Below are 21,080 nucleotides of genomic sequence, written 5' to 3'. Positions count from 1 at the left end.
TTTGTACTCAACCCTCTGGGCTACAAACAACCCAATGGACCATTTTAAACAAAACACACAGAAATATGCTGGAAAGCCTTGGTACAAGCCATAATGCTGTTTTTGTTCTATTGGGTTCGGGATTTTACACTGTATATCAAAAGGAGAACTTGGGGCTCCTGCGTGGCGCATCCAGTAATGGCGCTCCACGTGGAGTGCAGGATGCCCTATAGCCTGGAGATTGCAGGTTCGAATCCCGCTATGCCATTGTGACTGGGGGTTCCTAGGGGGCAGCGCACAATTGGCTGAGCGCCGCCCGGGTAGGGAGGGTTTAGGTCGGCATGGCAATCCACGGTTCACCGCGTACCAGCCACCCCTGTGGCTGATAGGGCGCCTGCGGGTCTGCAGTGGAGCCGTTCAGATCTGTGTTGTCCTCCGGCACTATAGGTCTGGTGACTTCGCTGTGGATCAGCAGTGTGAAAAATGACGAATTGGCAGGAAGACGTTTCAGAGGATGCATGTTTCAGCCTCCGTTTCCTGAGTCGCCCGGCGGTTGCAGCGGTGAACCGGGATAAAAATAATAATTGGGCATTCCAAATTGGGCAGAAAACCGGGGTAAAAACCACTGGCGACGTCTAAATTAAAAAACAAAAACAATCAAAAAAACAGAGAACTTATGGGAAGACATGGTACTACTAGGAGTTTTGGTGCCAAGGGTCCATTTCTCTTACACCAGTCATACTGTATATACTATTATTATTTATTTCTTAGCAGACGCCCTTATCCAGGGCGACTTACAATTGTTACAAGATATCACATTATTTTTACACACAATTACATTATTTTTTACACATTATTTTTACATACAGTTACCCATTTATACATCTGGGTTTTTACTGGAGCAATCTAGGCAAAGTACCTTGCTCAAGGGTACAGCAGCAGTGTTCCCCAGCTGAGATTGAACCCATGACCCTCTGGTCAAGAGTCCAGAGCCCTAACCACTACTCCACACTGCTGCCCTCTACTGCAACTCTAGTTAGCAAAACAGCCCTTCAGTGTCACTGATCTTTCCCTCCATGGCTTCCTCCGCTCCAGTCATGAACTCAGAAGATACCTGGGGGAGTTATCATTCTGTGCATCTGTGCCCAGACCAGTGGGAAAATGTCCTGGGGAAATGAATATAAAAAACAAAGTCTAAAGCTGGGTAACAAATGAAAAGTACACTGTGTTGAGGATTTAGTAAGGTAGTTATGGAGCTCTCCCAGCAAGTAACTAACTTCAGCCAGGTATGCTGTTTCAACTGCTCCACGGGATATAGATGGCATTAAAAATAACATTATTTGAAATGTTAAAGAATAAACTGCTCAGATTGGAAAATCTGCCTCCTACACCTGTTTTTACTGTACCAGTATCTGAAACTGAGATAAATGTACCTGAGACATCAGCACCTTCTGTTGGCGGAGTTGGAGGTGCCAAAAGTTTTGCGTAACAATGTTACGTTGACATATTGAAATTACATATCGCTTTGTAGTCTTCCAAAAATTGAAAGATTTGACATTTTGAAATCTAACATGAAATACTGTACTACTATTGTAGACTTCTGAGGTGACATTTTGTAGTTTCTTAGCTTGCATGATGTTAAATAAAACATCGATATATACATCCTAATATTCTACTGTGATGAAAAACTTTTGACCATAATGTAAATTGTACTCGAGTACAAAGCCTACGGTGTGGTATTGACAACTGCTGTACCGCGTAGTGCATACTGACTGTTCCTGTGTGTCCATGTGCAGACTAGCGGTGCCGCGCCTGTCTGACTTGGGTTTTAGAAGGAGTATGTCGAATCACAGGTATTCATTTTTAAAATTTATTTAATAATTCAAATACATGTTTGTATATTATTTATTTATTTATTTATTTATTTATTTTTGTGTAGTTCTTGCACCGCTCTGAAAAACTAGAACTAAAGTTAATTTAAACAGTTTAGGCTCCCTCTTGTGGTCAAAGTCAGTACACAGTAGTTTTTAATTTTCTAATTTCATTTTTGCATGGATGGGAAGTCGATTTGCCACATTTGTTGTTTGTTTGTTTAAACATTGCATATTTTATAATTCCAGCATGGTAGTAAGTCATACTATGTGAGGTACCCGAAAAAGGTCTCCTGAGCTAGATGTCAACAGCAGTTGGTAAATAAGAGATAACTAAGGCGTGCTTTTTTTTTACTCAGTATGGTTCAGTTCATTTGGAGAGCAATGTGAACAACAAAGTTTGATTGGAAAATTGCCAGAGTGCTGAATGTATTTATCAGTAATAACGCACACATTGCCGTTATGGATTCATTAAATCCCGCGTTAAATACACGAATTATACATATCTATACTACGAATTGGTATTTCTTACTTCGCGTTTTTTGTTTTTTTTTTGGTAATTTTATGCTGGTTTGGTGCTGATTGTCCATTTCCTCTTCCTGTTGCCGGCGTAGTATTGTGTTGGAGAAGTAGAAGATGGCGTCGGAGAGCTCCTCCACGTCGCTAGCGGGGCTACCTTACCCTAATGTCGGGGATTACTACCCCAGAAAGTTCGGACCCAAACCTGACGTGGTTCCTTCTGGGGTGACAGAGAGAAAAAACATTCCGCTTGATAAACCGGACATGGTGGCGTTGGATGTCATCAACATCAAAGAGCCTGGCAGTGGTAAGAGATCAACAGACCCCTTATAGCTTAAAACGGTGTTGTAAGTTTGCCAATAAATATTCCCTTCGCTGCTGAAATGTAGAAATTATGTTATGTTAAGTTATGTACGTATACCGTATCTTTATGCCAAAAAAGTGAGTTATTCAGAAATATGTCTGTCACCATTTCAAAATAGTGTAGGGATATTATAACTTAATACTAGTACCAGCTACGTCCAATAGCGTTACAACAATTGACTGAGTGATGATAACCAGTGCTCTCAAAATGCGAATTTAATTTCCTGGTACCTAGTCACTTCCTGTGCTGTATGTCTGATTGGAGTTAGTCCTTGACATACAACACTGTGTCTTATTTGATACTGGTAATAAACATGAATTCTTGTTCTGAGAGCGGTGGCTGAACTAGGCAGGGGGAGGAAGAGGAAGGAACTCTGTGGTTAAATCTAGTGGATTGATTTTGAAACTAATACAAATCAGGGTACTACTGGAAAATAAAAACCATGTATTGTGGCTACACTGTTGTAAGGGTACTTTGATGTTTGAAACGTGGATGAGAGTGATGATGAAGGAGCAAGATTGGTAAAATGTTAAGCATAGAAATATGGGTATGAAACTGGAACTAGATGAGACTCAATAAGGAGGATTTTGTTGTTATTTTTAAAGTGGCAGAGGAAGGGGAAATTCTAGGAAATATTAGCCCACTTAAATTAGCAGGATGGATTAAAAGTATGATGGGAGATGTGAAACCAATTAAAAAATTAGCGGAGGGGAGATTGATGATACAGTATTTTGTGTGTGTATGTATAAGAATGGAGAATGTATGGGAATAATAAATCATTTTATTTTAGTGTCTTTTAAATAATTGGACTGAAACGCGGATTGATATTCATAGAAATAAAGTTTCCTGAATATTGTCCAGTAATTTGGCATTATTTTGTGACTGGTTTATTATATATTATGAGAAGTGGAAGTGATCATTTTTCAATTTTTACTAACTTCAATAGACATATCCAACTTAATAAAGTTAGCTGTGGGAAAGAAATGAAATTGGGAGGGTTTTAGAAACAATTCTAAAGCACTGCTTGATGATAAGGTGGTTAGTGCATTAGTGGGTGCAGCTTATAAAACTGTTCCGATGCTAGGTGTGGTCAACAGGAAAAAAACTGTGCCGTGGTGGAATATGGATTGTGATGTATTGATTTGTGAATAATGCTTTTAGGTAATGGAGGAAATCAATTGCTATGTTTGAAAAATGAATGGTACTTGTAAAGGTCAGACTATACATAGTATGAAATATAGTAGGAGATACCAATAAATATAGCTCATTTATTGGGTACAGCGTTTGGGAATGTAAATAGTGATGAGAATCTGGATAGAGCTTTTCTTGAATATAGTTGATTAGTCCCTTCCAACCAATGAGAAATTTACAGTGGGGTAATTGAAATTAGCCATTAAGACTAGTAAAAAATACGGCACCAGAGAAGGGTCAAATATGTGATATAGGGGGTGATGTATGGATACGCGCAAAGTGACCCCCATAACGCTGCCGGAATTGGGCAGGATCTGGATACTAAGTGGGCGCAAACATTACAATGTGTTGTAAGGAATTGCTGACCCTCCAAAAACTTTCTTCTTACAAGGTGCAAACCAGTGTAGAAGCCAGTAACTAAGAGCTGTATAAAAGCACACACCTGCAGAGACCTGTCGTTGGCCTCGGGATGGCTGCTGTGGTGCGCTTCCTGATGCGGCGACACTGTTGTTGAGGAGTGACGGGGACACATTCAGAGGAGAAGGGCAAGACGACGAAGACCCTGCATATTCAATCCCAGGGTCACTTTGTTTGGGATGCTGGAGGATGCGGTGCTAAAGTGTTATCATCTTACTCCGCAGGTCATCCTTGTCTTCATAGGTAAATTGAGGGATGAGCTAGACCCCAACGTCAATCTATGGACCGCTATCCCTGCACATGTGAAAGTGCTGGGTTCTCTGCACTACTTAGCCTCTGGTTCATTTCAGACCACAGTTGGAATGTCTGGAGAGATAGCCCAATCCACCTTTTCCAGAGTGCTAGGCACATTTCTGGATGTCATGTTAAAAAGAGCTTTTCTGTTCATGCGCTCCTGAAACACACATTCCCAAAATTTTGCTTCCCATCCATCAGATACTAAACGATCAGTTTTTAACACAAAGGCTAATAAACTTCAGGGCTGTGCATTTTGGTACATTTTTATGAACGTTTAAACTTTGTTATCGTAGTTTAAATAATCTCTGTCTGTGTATAGATATACATATGAACAGACACACTTTTTTCTTTGCTATATACTAACAGTAGACCGTTTGCTTGACAATGAGACGGTATTCTAAGCTCTGTTTGTTGCTTTCCTCTGTGTGTTTTTATCTTTTTCTGCATTCCAATAACACTTGACAGCAACAGCATTACCTTGTCTGTGTCTTAAGCAAAGATTCTTGAAAATCTGTACATCTGCCTCGATACGGTACCATGCACAGTATCATGATATTGGATACTATCGCGATACTTTGGATCTTATGTCCATTATATGTTAAATTGTTGCCAAATTCCTTTTTTTGCAAGTGAAAAGTACGCAAGAGGCTAATACACAGTTAATAATGCTACAGCATTGTTGAATGCTTGCTGTTTAAATTATAGATATAGATATAGATATATACATACAGTGCCTTGCAAAAGTATTCAGACCCCTGACCAATTCTCTCATATTACTGAATTACAAATGGTACATTGAAATTTAGTTCTGTTTGATAGTTTATTTTAAAACGCAGAAACTCAAAATCAATTACTGTAAGGTGACATTGGTTTTATGTTGGGAAATATTTTCACAGCCCTATTTCTGCCAGTTTTTCACTGTTTTCATTTATGTATGTTTTAACTACTGGATAGTTTCTGCGTGCATGTAACATGTCAAATGAAAGGCCACAAAATGTCCTTCCATATTATGTAGGTTGCAACAGGATCAGGCATACTATACGCGGTAGAGATGAGAATATGTAAAAATAAATAAATAAATAAATAAAACCCTTTTCCAAAAAAAATCATGTTTGGTCACTGCTATAGATATTGTAATCATAGATGGCTAAAAAAAAAAAAAAATTAAATAGTGCTCTTTTGGAGATTATCCAGGGTTTAACAACCTTATAAAAATACAGGAGGGGGCTCCCGAGTGGCGCAACCGGTAAAGCCTGGAGGTCGCCCGTTCAAGTCCAGGCTATTCCACTGCCAACCGTGGACGAGAGCTCCCAAGGGGCGGCACACAATTGGCCGAGCGTAGCCCAGGTGGGGAGGGCCTAGATCGGCCAGGGTGTCCTCGGCTCACCGCCCGCCAGCGACCCCTGTAGACTGGCTGGGCGCCTGCGGGCTTGCCTGTAAGCTGCCCAGAGCTGCTTTGTCCTCCGACACTGTAGCTGTGAGGTGGCTGCATGGCGGGCCTGCAGTGAAAAAAAAGAGGTTGGCTGACGGCACACGTTTCGGAGGACAGCGTGTGTTCGCCTTCGCCGCTCCAGAGTCAGTGCAGGGGTGGTAGCGGTGAGCTGAGCTTAAAATAATACAATTGGCTAGTTCAAATTGAGAGAAAAATGGGGTACAAATCAATTGGCGATTACTAAATTAAAAAAATACAGGGGGAATTGGCAGCCCCAGTTGAAAAAGTAGAAATGGGTCAAATTAACCCAGAAGAGAGCTTGGGGCAAATATTCCCCTTTACCGGGCAAGACTTTAACCCACATTAAGGGCAGGAACTCCTGTGTGCCAGAAAACTTTGGTTGGGAACCCGATAAACGTATAGGAAAAGGGGTCAGGACACAATGCACGGAACAGGAGATAATTGATGAAACTGGGGATACGCAGGTCACTGTAAATGTGGAAGGGGATCAGGCTCTGTTAGACCAATGGGGTGTAAGGAACATGCAGTTTGACAGAGAACAGGCTAATGACCACGCCTTAGTAAATGTTAGACAAGCAGTGGTGGAAGTAAATAGTGTGCCAGGAAAAGGAAAAGGTAGAACTATTTCAAATGCTAATTTCTCTGAAGAACTGACAATTAGTGTTCTTCTTATTTAAAGGAAAATGGAAATTGCTGCCAACTATGCAATATAGCCTATATGGTAATTTAATAAACAGTATCAACTGAAGTCAATTATGATTACCTTGGTTAATACAAAAAAGGTGGGAGTCAAGCTAACACTATATGTAATGTCTTAACTTTTTTTGCAGATGTACCTCTTCACAGGAAAAAAACAGAGACAGATACCTATGTTTTGGTAAGTCTTTGTGTGCTAAAGTTTCTGTATTCCCAAACAGTTAGGGCGCTTTTAATATCAAGCATTATTATTTTGGGGATGGGGGTCGCTGTTTCCAAGGACTATTTTTGCAAAAACATGTGTGAATAAAAGGATACGAGTACAGACTGGAACACATTTAGTCCCGGCCTCAATGTTTCTCTTCTATGTGATATGAGGGCATTCATTTCCAGACCAGCATGGTAGAGGAATCGTGTTTGGACAGGTGACTGAACGATTTAAATAACATATTGCTTGCATAGTATTTGATTACAAAATTATGGTTGCTCAGTGTCGTATTGAAAAAGGGTTTTGATAGTGTGTTTTTTATTTTAATTTTTTTTTTTTACATTTATAGAAATTATAGCTTTGTAGTGATATGTCATACAAGACTGGCAGGATTATTTTTGTAGAGGGAAGCAAGAAAGATACAGAAAAAAAAAAATGTTTGATGTAAATTTACCCTGTTGTATCACTAGGTGGCAGCATTGTGTAAGATGTCAACACAACTTGAAGCAACAGCTTTTCTGTACTTGCTTTCATTAGATGACTACAGTATAAAGTACCTCCTAATTATTATTTTTTTTTACGTATTTCAAGAGAACAGTGATCTGTTTAACTTAAACATTATTTTAAATAATGCTTAATTTGTTTTTGATTTTAGTAAGTACTGTAGTTGATACATTGTTTTATTTTCTAAGGGAACTATTCATCCATTCCGGAAGTCGCAAAGATCTTTCTATGGCAAGTTTGTACAAGAATTCCTCTTAGTAACAGGTGACAGAGGGGTAAGTACATTTAAAAGAGAGGAATTTATTGACATTCTAAAACAGTGTCGTGTTGTATCAAAAAGAAAGTGTTTCTACTTGTCCTAGAGTGTAACTGAAGTATGTTGTGGTGAACATGAAAACAATGATTCCAGTACAGTCAATGATGTAGAACCCTCACAATAAGATTTGAAATAATTAAGAAATTAAATTAATAAGTGGGTTTTTGCAAACCAACACAAATGATAACAAGATTACATTGCACATTAGATTATAACAAGTGTCAAAATGCTATAGCATAGCTACAATGCATGAGGAGAAATTATCAGAAAGTGAATATCTTTCTCGTGGCTAAAAATACCATCTGTATTTTAAACAATCATGTGATCTTCAGTAATGTCAAAATTGTCAAGTAACCACACATAATAACTAAATAAGAGTATTCTTTCCTAAACCTCTTATCCTCTTTTTAGGTCTGCAGTGTGAAAGAGTTATAAATAAGAATGTTTTCCACAAAGTGTACTCAATGTCTTTAGTAGTCTTAGTAGCAGAAAATATCCTTGATTAATCACTTAAAAGTAGCTAGAGGGCCAGTTAACCTTGGGCTATAGGCTATGGCTATAACTATTTGTATCACGTTTAACATTATGTGGCCACTTGGCACTGAGTGATGCTTTTTGTAACAATTTAAACACTGAGACAAAATTTGGAACTTTCCCCTTGTTTTCAGTGTATTTGCTGGCTATTGGTTGTCTCAATAGGCAGCACTGCAACCTCTAGGTCTCAAGGTATCCAATCCTTGCTTTGAAATAATCTGGATGTGTTCTATCTGCTGCTGTGGTATTGTCGGTGCGATCATTATGACCGTAGACTGTACCTCTCCAAAAAAGAATGAAAATTGGTATTTTATACATTAAGCGTTTGTTCTGTTTTTGGTTTCCAACATTTAGCTTTTCATATAAAATCTAAATCATTGAATGTGACTTCTGGAAGGGTCTTGACCCTTGCCTCCTGACTTCTTTATTTTCTGGTAACTGGAACAGCTCTTAAGCCACAAGGATGTCAAAGGGCAGTTTAGAATGCAATGAAGTATCAGTCATGACTTTATTTTAAAACATGGAACTGTTGTGATTGTCAAGTGATTGAAATGATGTGAATTTGAATATAATTCCTCAGACAGTCAGCTGCTTATTATTTTCCTAATTGCTGGTAATAGACAGTACAACTGATTCAAGGCCAGAAAGACACTGATGCTAAGTTGACACTAACAAGTCAACAGTTTGGAATTGCTGAACTGCCTCTTTTTATAGTGTTGCTTAGCACAGCGAATGATCCTTGTTTAGTAATAATGGCTAGTACAGAACTGAAGCAAAAAATGAAGCTGCTGCTTAATTGGCATTAGCATCTTTACTGCACCCAAATAATCCACTGTGCATGTGCAAAGCTATGACGCCATCCCAAAAAGTCGACTCTTTGCCGAGGCGTGGTCAGGAAAAGCACACCTTGATGCTTGCCTTGCAAGCTGGTATATTTTGATTTCCATGTGTAGTCAATCAGCCTAATACTTGGTCAGCTGGCTCTACACTATACACTGGGCATTTGTGAAGACATTGACACTTGCAAGGTTTAAAGGCCAACATCAAACTGCATGTCACAACTACTGCCATAACACTGCTTACCGCTGAAATGTATATTTCACAGCAATTTAAAAACCTGTGTGTACTAGGCCCAGACATGCTTTCACAAATGTAATGTGTTTATTTGTATTCACTTCCTATTATGTATTAAGTTGTTTGTTGTAATGTACATGTTTAACAAGATGCAATGTTATTCTTCTATTTCCTTATACATTACATTTTGTATTCTTTGATTTTATTTTTTTTAACAGTCATGGAAAATTTTGCTATTTGGTTTCTTCAACTTGATGTGCACTGGCTTGCTTTTGATGTGGTGCAGCTCTACCAACAGCATGGGTAAGTGAGAAATGAAAAATTATTTGAGAGGAATTTGTGTTGTGTCCTCAGCACGTGTGAAGTGAACTCCATGTTCTGTCCTCAAGTTTGTGCAGCTATGCTCACAAATCATTTACGTTAACTCTTTCAACACTGCAGAGCTATAATAAGGTCCAGGAAAAATAACCACTCCTCTGGTCTTGAATATGCCGCTATTTAATCTTTGGATGACTTCTTTCTATATAGACACTGAAACTATACAATCAATTATAGTAGAGGTGTCTTTTTGCTTGTTGTTAAATAAGTTAAAACATTTAAAATATTACTTATAAAGTCAATTTTGTGTTGGTTTTTACTTGCTTAGACCAAGTAGGAAAAAATACCATACCCGTATCTCCTCTCTGTGTAAAGTACTGGCAAGAATATTTGCCAGACCTGTTGGTTCTGTGTCCATTCCCCAACCAATGGGTCAATAATAACGTTGGTACCTATTGGTGCTCTAGCTGCAGAGTAATTGGATTTCAAATGTACATTATATCTTTATTTTCCTGTCCTCTTAGTAATGAAGATATTATTCTACATGTAATTTGCCCTAAGGATTGCTGAAATTAAGCCTAGGTCCCTCTAGTAGCCCTGTCCTCTGTACCAAGAAATTAGCTGTTTTATAGTTTGACCTCATCATTTTGCTGTTTGTCCAGTAACTTGGTTGGTTATTTCAATAATTATGTTTCTCAGAATCCCAAATGCTTTTAGCGAAGTCCATGGTATAGAAAAGTATATCTGAAAATCATTGGATGGATTGCTGCTTCAGTGATATGTGGGGTTAAGATCGGTATCTTGTTTAGTTTAGACCCAAGCAATTTTTGTATTGTAAACAAACAGTTTTTGGTTTCTTTTTATTTGTCACACATTACCAAAATAATTAAGTTATAATAAAAAAAATTAAGCTGGACAAACATTACAATTACCATTTGTAATTTCATTAACATTAATAAAGGCTATAGTAATTTATTAAACTGGTGCACCCTCATTTTCTTTCTTCTGCTTTTTAAATGTGAAAGTAAGGACTTCAGGGATTTAAAAGCTTATTTAGTTGTTTCACAGCAAAACACCGTAAATTAAACAGATTTTATTAATATTATTATTATTGTAGTGTTAATACAGTATACCTTTTATTTCACAAACATAACCAAATTGAAATTTCAATGATCATAGATTAAAAGCACTAAGGGCGTTACTACTAGTAAAACCAGAACGTGATATAAACAAAAAGGTATACTGTAATAATACTGTAATAATAATAGTACAATCAGTTTATTTTACGAGGTTTGGCTGTGAAACAATTAAATGGGCTTTTAAATCCTCCATGTCCTTACTTTCTCATTTAAATGTAGAATGAAGAATGAGAATAAGTGACTGTATTGCTGTTAATACAATTACGAATAGTGATTGTAATAAAGTGTATCCATCTTAAAAATATATATTATAACTTTATTAAAGATTAGTCGCTTTTTTAAATGTTGCACCTTTGCCGATGCCCCAGCTGCACTGTATCCTGGTATAACCTACAGCACACTCAACGCTACAATATTGTAATGACCCGGCGATTTCCATCGTTGCAAGACTTATTGACTGTCCCATTTGTTTGTCTTTCATGTTTCTGTACTACATAAAGTTTTGCTCTGCCACGCCACTAGCTAGCAGGGGGGGTGTGGGGTGTGTTGGTTGCTAGTCTGTCTGGGTTCACCAATCCTGGACATGCATTTGTACCCCTAGAAAGCTGGCGGGAGATTGGAGTCCGAATGCCGTGCCCGGGATTGGTGAAGGTGGATGGAGGGTGCGGTTTAATGCGAAGAGATTTAGGAGTGAATGCCTGAGCGCAGTGGTGTGAGTGCAGAGGCTGTCTCAGTGAGAGAGAGACTAGAATTTAGCACAGATAGGGTTTTATTATTTTGCTTTTCTTTGGAGTGGTCCTTAACTGTTTATTTGACCTGTGCTAATAAACTTCTGAATTCGAGCACAAAGCTACTGCTTGTGTGGAGCCTGCTTTCATTTTACATGCAACATTATAATATGTTATTTTAGGAACGTCAGATTTTTCTAAATATTGTACTGTATTGGGGGGGCACAGCAAAATAAAAAAATCTCTGAAGGGGGGCGCAGCTCTACAGGAACTTGTGTTCGATACTGTCAGCACATTCAGATCAAATATTGCATTGACAGATTATATTAAGTTACAATCTGTTGGAAATGTATGTACTTTGATCCCATCATTTTTTTTTTTTTATGTCAACACTTCTACCAGAATCGATACACATTTCAGTCATTGCTCTCGTAGGTTATACAAAATAGGGAGTGGTTCCCATCCACAAACCTGAGCATCCAGTAAGGCTTTTTAATCAGACCTGTGCTTTAATAGACTGTTAGGAGTCCTGAACTTAATTGAAATTACTTTGGAATACAGAATAGAATGTGGTATAATTAATAGTAGTTGTACAGTTCACTTCCACTTTCATGTTGTATGCCTGTTTAGTATAGGTTGATTAAATAGAGGTAATGAAATAATTTACTACTTCAGGGCCTGGATGGAGGTCATAAAAAAGACCTAGACTGGAAAGGATGATTTACCCCACCCCTTCTTGCAAGCCCTAATAGATACTGTCTTCTTCTCCCAAATAATTCCCACAAGGGAGCCAGCAGATCCACAATAGTAGGAATTGAATCAGGCTACTTCCACTGGATGAAATGACAGATTTTAGGTCCTTTGATCATATAGAATGTTGAAAGCAATCATGTGTTGCTGCATGAATACGTTGCTGTTAATTCTAACCTGCTCTCTGTGATGTAAAAGAGTCCTCGATCTCTAATAATAAAAGTACAGTGCTCCACTTTATTTCTCTATCTGAGTTACACATTATAAAACCATGACATATTAAAAACAATTAACTAGTAAGGCCCCTTCTACAGGAAAATATAGGACTTTTACAATTTACAGTCAACATGGCCTAACAGTTAATTAACCACATTGGTGAATTATCAAATGGTGAAATATCAAGGGAACACTGTAAACATATGAATAATAATAACAATAACCACGTTTCATTTATTTCCTCTCTATACCTACTGTGCAGTGTGTCTTCTACACTGTAATAGAGCTATGCATGTCAGGTTTCCTGTTATAATGAACTCCTTCAGATTATCAACAGAGGATCAGTTCAACTCTGAAGTAAACACAAAAGACACTATAATCTGTCTATGTAGACAGCCACAACTTCGACTGTGATCCTGGGCACAGAACTGAAATGACATTCACTTAAATAAAGCTTTCTTGGCTGCTGATCAAGGATTGTACGCTTCGATCCAGATAGATGTGGTGTTCATGGCACACAAAAACAAAGGTAACTTTATTGGGCCATATGCAGGCTATAAAAAATAAAAATACAAAAATGACATCAACCTTTCACAGTACACACAAATACTGTAGCAACAACATTCTTACATCTTCAAACATATACTCTAAGGTAATTTGATAAACTTCACATCCTATTAAAATATATCTCCAAAATGGCTGAATTGATTTTTTTTTATGGTCATTCCATGTCCAATGAAGTAATATTGAAACTAATATGGTTTAAACTTGACCACCATCAACTTTCTTCATGTTACAAGGTAAGCGTACCTATGAAGCCCACCGCAACTTACTATCACCAGTTAAAAAATAAAATTTAAAAAAGGCAATCATATTTTCTTTTACTGAAAATTGTGTTGTACCATTTTTTTTTTTTACGTTTTTACATATAAGTCGTAATATTTTAATTTGTAATTGCGTGAGTCAGAAACATCACAACTACAGTGCATGGCTTCTCATGTTGGTGTTATGCCTCCTCTACCAAGAAGGCACCATAAAAATCAAAACCACTGGGGCTCCCGAGTGGTGCATCCGGTAAAGGCACTCCACGTGGAGTGCAGGATGCACCCTATAGCCTGGACATCGCAGGTTCGAGTCCAGGCTATTCCACTGCCCACCGTGGACGGGAGCACCCAGGGTGCGGCGCACAATTGGCAGTGCGTCGCTTTACCTAGCGTCACTTTTTGATATAATGGATTTCTGTGTACCCTCACACACTAGGGCTTTGCTTTGCGTTGTGTCTACGAACGGAGCGTCCCGATTTCTCCCAGAGCAATTTTTGACGCCCCACTCGTCCAATGCATCTGCACTCGACCAATAGCAGTCAACTCCAGAAATGAAAAACTGGAGGCTCCTCGCTTCGGAGATGGACATAAATTCTATTATTATTATTATTTATTTATTTATTTCTTAGCAGACGTCCTTATCCAGGGCGACTAACAATTGTTACAAGATATCACATTATTTTTACATACAATTACCCATTATTTTTACATACAATTACCCATTTATACAGTTGGGTTTTTACTGAAGCAATCTAGGTAAAGTACCTTGCTCAAGGGTACAGCAGCAGTGTCCCCACCTGGGATTGAACCCACGACCCTCCAGTCAAGAGTCCAGAGCCCTAACCACTACTTCACACTGCTGCCCTGATATATAAATACATCTTGGTTCAAATTAATTCTGATGTTAAACCAATTTTCCTCTCCACTTTTGGCACAGAGAGGATCATATACCTGTACAATCATACACCTGAATCAGTGACCGTACAGAGTTATGAAATTAAAAAAAATAAAACTTAAGTTTACTATATCAAGATCATCTTTTTCAATTGAAGTGTACGAAATACAGTGAGTATATGTTATAGCATTGTAAAATGTCTTATGCATTGACTTAGAACAGTGCTGCCCAAACACGGTCCTGGAGGGCCCCTATCAAGTAAGTTTTGTAGGTCACCCTAAATCACTAATTTCTAAAGACTGGGAACACATGGAAGTTATTGATCAATTAAGCAAATAACTTGTTCAATTAAGGGAACTCTGGTCATTGGGCCAGTTTACATGCTGGGAAAATGTCATGACTTGTTTACTGTCATGACTTATTTAAGGTGGTACGGTCTGGATTACAATTTTAGTTAGTTTTGGTTTATGTTTAGTTTATGTTTGAATACAAATGTAATACATTATAAAAATCAAATACAACATGAAGTTTCAAAACAGGAATTGTTAAATTAAACAAACCAAAGCTATCTAAAATTATAATTCAGCTGTACCACCGTAAGTAAGTCATGACAGTAGACAGATAAGTCATGACATTTTCCCAGCATGTAATGCAGGCCATTGAGGGCTGAAAAGGGTAGTTCATTTTTTGTACAAAATGATCTCTAAATGGCTTCATTTAATAAATCACCTGCTTAATTGATCACAATGAAATTGTTCCAGGTGTTAAGAAATTGATGATTAAAGGTTACCTATAAAACCTGCTGGATAGGGGCTTTCCAGGACCAGGTTTGGGCAGCACTGATTTAGAAGATCGATCTGATCGTTTTCAAATGCTACTCAAGATTAAATAAATAGCCATCGTTTGTGTGTGGTCTCGTGTGTTTTCCATGGACATAGGGGGATTCCTTGAATTCCCAGGCTTTTTATTAATAGCGCTTGAATGGAATGTTTTTTAAATGTCAATTTGTTGTTTAAGCTCAGATGCATGTCATTAATAACTGGTTACTGGAGCTAGAATGTAAAGGTCAAGCTTATTATTTTTTTACTTTGCAAGAATAGGCCTAGAAACAATAGGTAATGATCACTTTGGGGGGGTTTATTTTGTTTTATTTTTTCAGCGGGTAGACTGACTATAAAACTAGATAATGGTATTGTTTTGTAAATAAATATTTATTATAAGTAAGTTGGTCACTGTTTGTATAGTACGCTTAAAGTGGTCTAATATGCATTTTGTAATTGTTACATTTATAATCCAATCACTACAACACTCTTTTTTATGTCTTCTAAAGCCATAACCACTGAGTGATGTGTTACTAAATGGCATTCAGAAATCTAGAGTTGGAAAAGTATTATTTTTTTTCCCTCAGGTGGGTTTGCATAATAGGCTGACCTGAGTCTAATTTAGCATGTTACAGTACATGCATCAGGGCAATCGGACTGTTTACACTTCCATTTCATTTCCAATGCATCCGGGCATGATGTGTTCATGTCTAAATTCTGTGGCTCACATAGGTGCCCTTTTTATATTCTGTGGAAAATATTCAGCACTGTTGACAAACATGTTTTCACCACCATGTTCTTTTAATGTTATGCTTCGGTCTGTTTTATCATCATGCATTTCTATCATTTAACATGCCTGTTCAAAGAGTGACAAAAGTAAAAGCTAGGAAATAACCCCATCTAATTTGCCTGTCCCAGAAGCTGGGCTCCAAACAAACGTTTTGCCTTAGGAGCCAATGGCTTCTAGGCCCAAAAAATTGGCTGCCAAATGAAATTGTTGGGTGCCATTTTTGGAGCAAGTTGGTTGCTACCATATTCACTGCTTAAAATACAACAACTTGTTATAACACTAAAGTGATACTAAAACATTAACTGAGTTTGTACACGCTTTTTGCTGAAGGCTTAAGCTATGCAGCTGATGACTACAATGAAAGCAGGTTTATCCACTTAAGGTGCACAAGAAATTGAGCGGTTGTTCAAGTGGTTTCTTCTTAAAATACATTTGAGTATCATGAGGAACCTGACAATTTGGATGACCAGATCCAAGCAGTTTCATGCACCTCATTGCAAAAATAAGAAAGCTAGCATACTTTTATCTATGCGGCACTTGTGCTTGTACCTTAAGGTTACATTTTAGGTATTTTGCAAGCACGTTGTTATGCATTTTAGATATTTCCAAACCATTATTTTTCATTAGCAGTGAATGGCAGGTTTTTTACTGCAATCAAGTAAGCTGCATTACAATTAATGTTTTAATTCCCTATGGTTTATTTTGTAGTGTGTTTTTCCCAGCAGTTACTTCAGTAGCACATTGTTTTGGCTTCTGATGGCATGGAAGGTGTAAACTTCCTAATTACAGTCCCAAGTATTTCTGTGCTTTCTGCTTTCACCATTCTTCAGATGGTCACTTTTAGAAATAAACTCCCCTTTCTCTGCAACAGCTCACCGTGCTTGAGTAAAAAACATTAACTGTTTTTCATTATGGTAATGTCTTGAATTGCCGTGCCTGCTTTTTTGACTGAAGAGATATCAGCTCATCTAACTAAGGAAGCTGCTGCGCAATGAAATCATCATCAAACTCCTGACTCTAAACAATATACCGAATCTATTATAGATGCAACAAACGAACAAAAATGTTTTAGTCGCAATCTGGAACCCTGTGAAGTGTTACCACTATGACTACACAAGTAGGTCATCCTCCATTTCATAGCCTAGCCAAAATCTTTGTTTTGTGGTGTAGGTTGGTCAGTTTAACCTATTTATTTATTTATTTATTTGTTTGTTTGTTTGTTTGTTTGTTTGTTTGTTTGTTTAGTAATAACCATTTAAAACCCCCATGATAAAAGGTCCAGTAGGAAAAAATATTGTCTCTGATAACTGTCTGTTCACATTTATATTGTGTTTGAAACATTGCCCAACGAGAATGCCTCATCTCATTTCCAGTGGGCTCCTGTGTCTGCTCATTTGTACAGCTGGGTGAACTGAAGCAAAAGGAGGTCAAATGCCCCTCAGGGTCACACAGAGAGACAACGGCTGGGCTGAGTTTGAAACCCACCAAACAGCCTCTCTCGTATTCATTCCTGACCATGCGATATTTGATTCAGATCAGGTGTGCATCTTGTTTTGACGGCCAAAATGCTTAGTTTTCAAAGACAAAGCTGTAAAGAGAAAGCAAACCCACAAATAATTACAGTAAGTGATGCTTTAGAATAGAGAATAATTAATAACGAAGTAAAGTTATACCAGTATTATAGAACTGGACAGTAAAAACAGGGAAACCTAATTTTCTTTTAAAACTTCCTCTGTAGTCTTTTGTAAAGTTGCAAACCTTAATGGTGATGTAGTACACACACACACACACATGTATATTTATCTGTCTCCATACAGCAAACACAGGGCTGCAAGATTAAGTGACCAGCTGAACGCAGATGCCATGCAGAAGATGCTGTATATTCAGCATCTTTAAAATGAAATAAACATGGTAACAAAGCTTGTGGTAGACATCAGTTTGTCATTCTATAGAGCCACTATCCTTGTCTTGACAAATAATAAATGGGTCATTCCACTGTATTTGTTTGTCCACAAAGTCTGTCTGAAACACCATACCTTTTTAAATAAAAAGCATGTCTCAAATTGTAAGCAAGCAGTTTGCAGTACGTAACATTTGCTGTATTTAACTAAGTAACCTCATAATACATGGTAGTTTTGTGTAGAAGTGTATGTCAAAAGGCTTGTAGTAAGGGCCCTATTTGAACATACTGGCAGATTTCAAGAATATTTTATAGGTCTCTTCTGTCCTGAGTCAGTGATTCGTGGTTGCTGTATGGGCTATGGACATATCTTCTGTATGGCTCCAAGGATAACAAATTCTCTCTCTGATGCGTGTGAGTTTTCAGGTTTTTCCTCACCTGTATATGATTATTGTATCTCAGGGACGCTCAAAATGGGTTATCTACTATATGTAGATAACAACCAGCGCTGCTGTTGTCTCCACAGATATTATCCTGGAGAAAGCCTAGCAGCTGATGCATTCATTTTGTTTCCACTTCCAAGTGTAATTTTTGTTTGCCCACACAAGCAGCCAACAATCTGTAAGTCCTCCAGGGCTAAATAAAAAAATATTAAAATATAATTTCTTCTCTTGGAACACAATGCATTTTGAAATTGTTTTGTCTGGCTACATTTGATCCCATGCAGTGTATTAAATAATATCTTTAGAAACCCAAATTTGTGGTGTAAATTATATAAGCCTTTTTTTTAATAAAAAAAAACAAGCCTGAATTACAGTGCGCTGTGTTTTGTTTTTGTGGGGTATCTTTCATTTGAAACAGTCTTGCTCAATATGTTAACTCAACTGAGGAAAGCATTTTATCTCCAGTATTGAACATATTTGAAATATAAAACTCTGTATCTGGGGATTTAACCAGCTGGAAAGGTGACCTCGGCTCCAGGCTGAAATGTAAATATGAGTAGTTTTTTTAGCTTCCTTTGGGACCTGTCCTTTCCATCCATTAATTGCTGTTTGGCTACTTAAAGTCTAGGGTTTACTGTACCATCTGTGGCTTTAAATTACTTAAGTGCTTTCTATTAATTGTTGCCCAATCAGGCAGACTTTTCATTAGGCAGGTTCTCTATGGGACAGCTCAATATATGCTACCTACCTAAATCTTTCATTTCTTGAGGACAGCTAGGAAACAGATATAATTTTGTTCACACAGTTTAACAGGGTCGTATCTAGTGAAATTATTTCATACATCTTACTTATGCACTTCCATTCACTAGGTAGGTTTCACGTGTGCTGTTTTGTAAGAAGCTTGTTATGTTTTTGGCAAGAGGTTAATTGTTTTTTCAAGATTTCTGTAGGCCTTGAATTTATTACATTCAAAACCACACATATTTCTGCTGTAATTTGTATAGTTTTTAAATCTCTTCTAATAAAGCTTTTCTAATATAGTTCTTAGCACTACAATATGTTTGTTTGTTTTTTTTTCTTACCTCTGGCAGACAGTGGTTTCCCATAAACAGGACACTGGTATGTATTTGTAGTTAAGTCACAGATGCACACTTCGATCATCCAGTTGTGCTTAAACTTTGACATTCATTAGCACAAGTTCTTCGGTGCATTGACCTACCTCGCCTACTAATTCATGAGTTTTAACTTGTGATTGGCTGGGCCAATGAAGGAAGTGGTTACCTGAATTTTATGAGCAGTTGATTCCCTAGTGCTATTACAATCCTTCTGTGGTTTTGTTTGAACTTGTGGCTCCTACTAAGAGTTAAATGTAAATAAATTAATAAAGCATGCTCATTTGTGCTCTTAAAACAGTACACGTGGAATATGAATCATCATTTGCTGTACAGAATTTACAGTTTAGCTGTTGAATAATGCTGTGAAAAATATGTGAAATTGCAGTTGAAATATGCAACCTCCACAGCTTAAGTGACAGAACATGGTGCCATGTTATGATAGCCCAATCTGTCTGCATGTCTGGAGAGGGCCTAATGTGGGAAGATTTATGAGGCAGCTCTTTTTACCAACCTGAGCCTTAAGCCACTAATGTCAGCTTGGGCTCTAGCTGTAGCAAAGTAGCGTTTCCTTTTAAAGTCTTAAATTTCCATGCAAGGGCCTGCCAGGTGGATTCTTGTTTTCAGTCAATAAAGCTTTTAGTTTACATATTGAAGATTTCTGTTTTTAATATGCAGCATTTGAAGACACCCGAGCCGGATTGGTCGATATGTGTTTCATAAAGCAATGGCAGCAGAATGCTGTAGTTTGCAAATCTCTTCCCTGAAATATGAAAGCTGGCTTGAATGCCTTGATCTGAAATCGAACGTTTCTGCTCTGTTCTAATGGGTGCACAGCAGGCATGGGACAGGGAATGAAACATATACCCTGTAGATAAACAGGAAGAGGACAGGCCCCTTTAACTTTGCTTATTCCCTGGTAACCAGCCTGCAGCTACATGTAAAGCAAGAAATGGATCTGCTCCCCTGGGCTGGAAATAGAATGGCACAGATAAATTGAGAGAGTTAAGTGGCTCAATGTTTGTCTTGTGTTCTGCAGGCACCATTAAAAATTAAACTAAAAAGCTGGTTTCATTTACCTTGATTGCACTTGTTTCTTTTATCTTGATTGATCTGTTCTGTAAACATACACAACTGACCTTAATATGCTTATATATTACAAGGCAATGCATTTTTTTCTCTCTCCTTCTCATGTTCAGGAAGCACTTTTACTTTTTTTTCATATCTTTTAGAAGTGCACAAGACTGCTTCAAGACTTAGTTGTAAATCTTGCCCCGTACTAATTATGATGCAAGACTTTGTTTAAAATGAGCGCCTTGTGTACTTCTACTTACTTTAATCAAAGTGCTCCTGCTACCCCTGTTCCCAAGTTAATCAGTCTCAGTAACATCTTAATATATGCCGGACTTGCCAGTACAATGGATGTGTCTCGTCCAGAAGCAGTAAAGAAGCAGAGCTTCTTTTTCTTTCTTTCTTTCTTTCTTTCTTTCTAAACTTTATTATTATTGTTAGTTACAGAGTAGGACTGCTAAATAGGTAGAAAAATGACAAACTCAACTTTGATCTTTTCTTGCATTGTCTCTAGTATTCATTGGATTGGCAGTGTATAAAACTAATGATATTCTGATTTTTAAATGTGGTTGGTTTCAATATGATCCTTAAATTTAGTATAGACCTACATGTTGATAGATTTAAGGTTATGGACAACTACTAAATTGCTT

At 37.7% G+C, this 21,080-nt stretch overlaps 1 protein-coding gene across 2 annotated transcripts in view; it reads left to right on the top strand.

Annotated features, from left to right (window-relative positions):
• The first annotated feature begins 1,745 nt into the window (after positions 1-1,745).
• Positions 1,746-21,080, top strand: part of LOC117411545 (zinc transporter 6-like) — a 49,326-nt gene continuing 29,991 nt past the window's right edge. The window contains exons 1-5 of one of the 2 annotated variants that reach the window (XM_059025519.1): positions 1,746-1,832; positions 2,465-2,676; positions 6,922-6,968; positions 7,688-7,774; positions 9,642-9,726. In XM_059025519.1, the coding sequence (XP_058881502.1) occupies positions 2,487-2,676; positions 6,922-6,968; positions 7,688-7,774; positions 9,642-9,726 (409 nt within the window). In that variant the 5' untranslated portion in view covers positions 1,746-1,832; positions 2,465-2,486. Of the gene's footprint in view, positions 1,833-2,002; positions 2,169-2,464; positions 2,677-6,921; positions 6,969-7,687; positions 7,775-9,641; positions 9,727-21,080 lie in introns of those variants that run through there. The other variant, XM_034019185.3, reaches the window with a different exon arrangement.

This window comes from Acipenser ruthenus, chromosome 6 (assembly GCF_902713425.1).
Source record: "Acipenser ruthenus chromosome 6, fAciRut3.2 maternal haplotype, whole genome shotgun sequence".
Taxonomy (NCBI): domain Eukaryota; kingdom Metazoa; phylum Chordata; class Actinopteri; order Acipenseriformes; family Acipenseridae; genus Acipenser; species Acipenser ruthenus.
The sequence above is the reverse complement of the archived record's forward strand: the minus strand, read 5'-3'. Positions and strand labels throughout refer to the sequence as shown.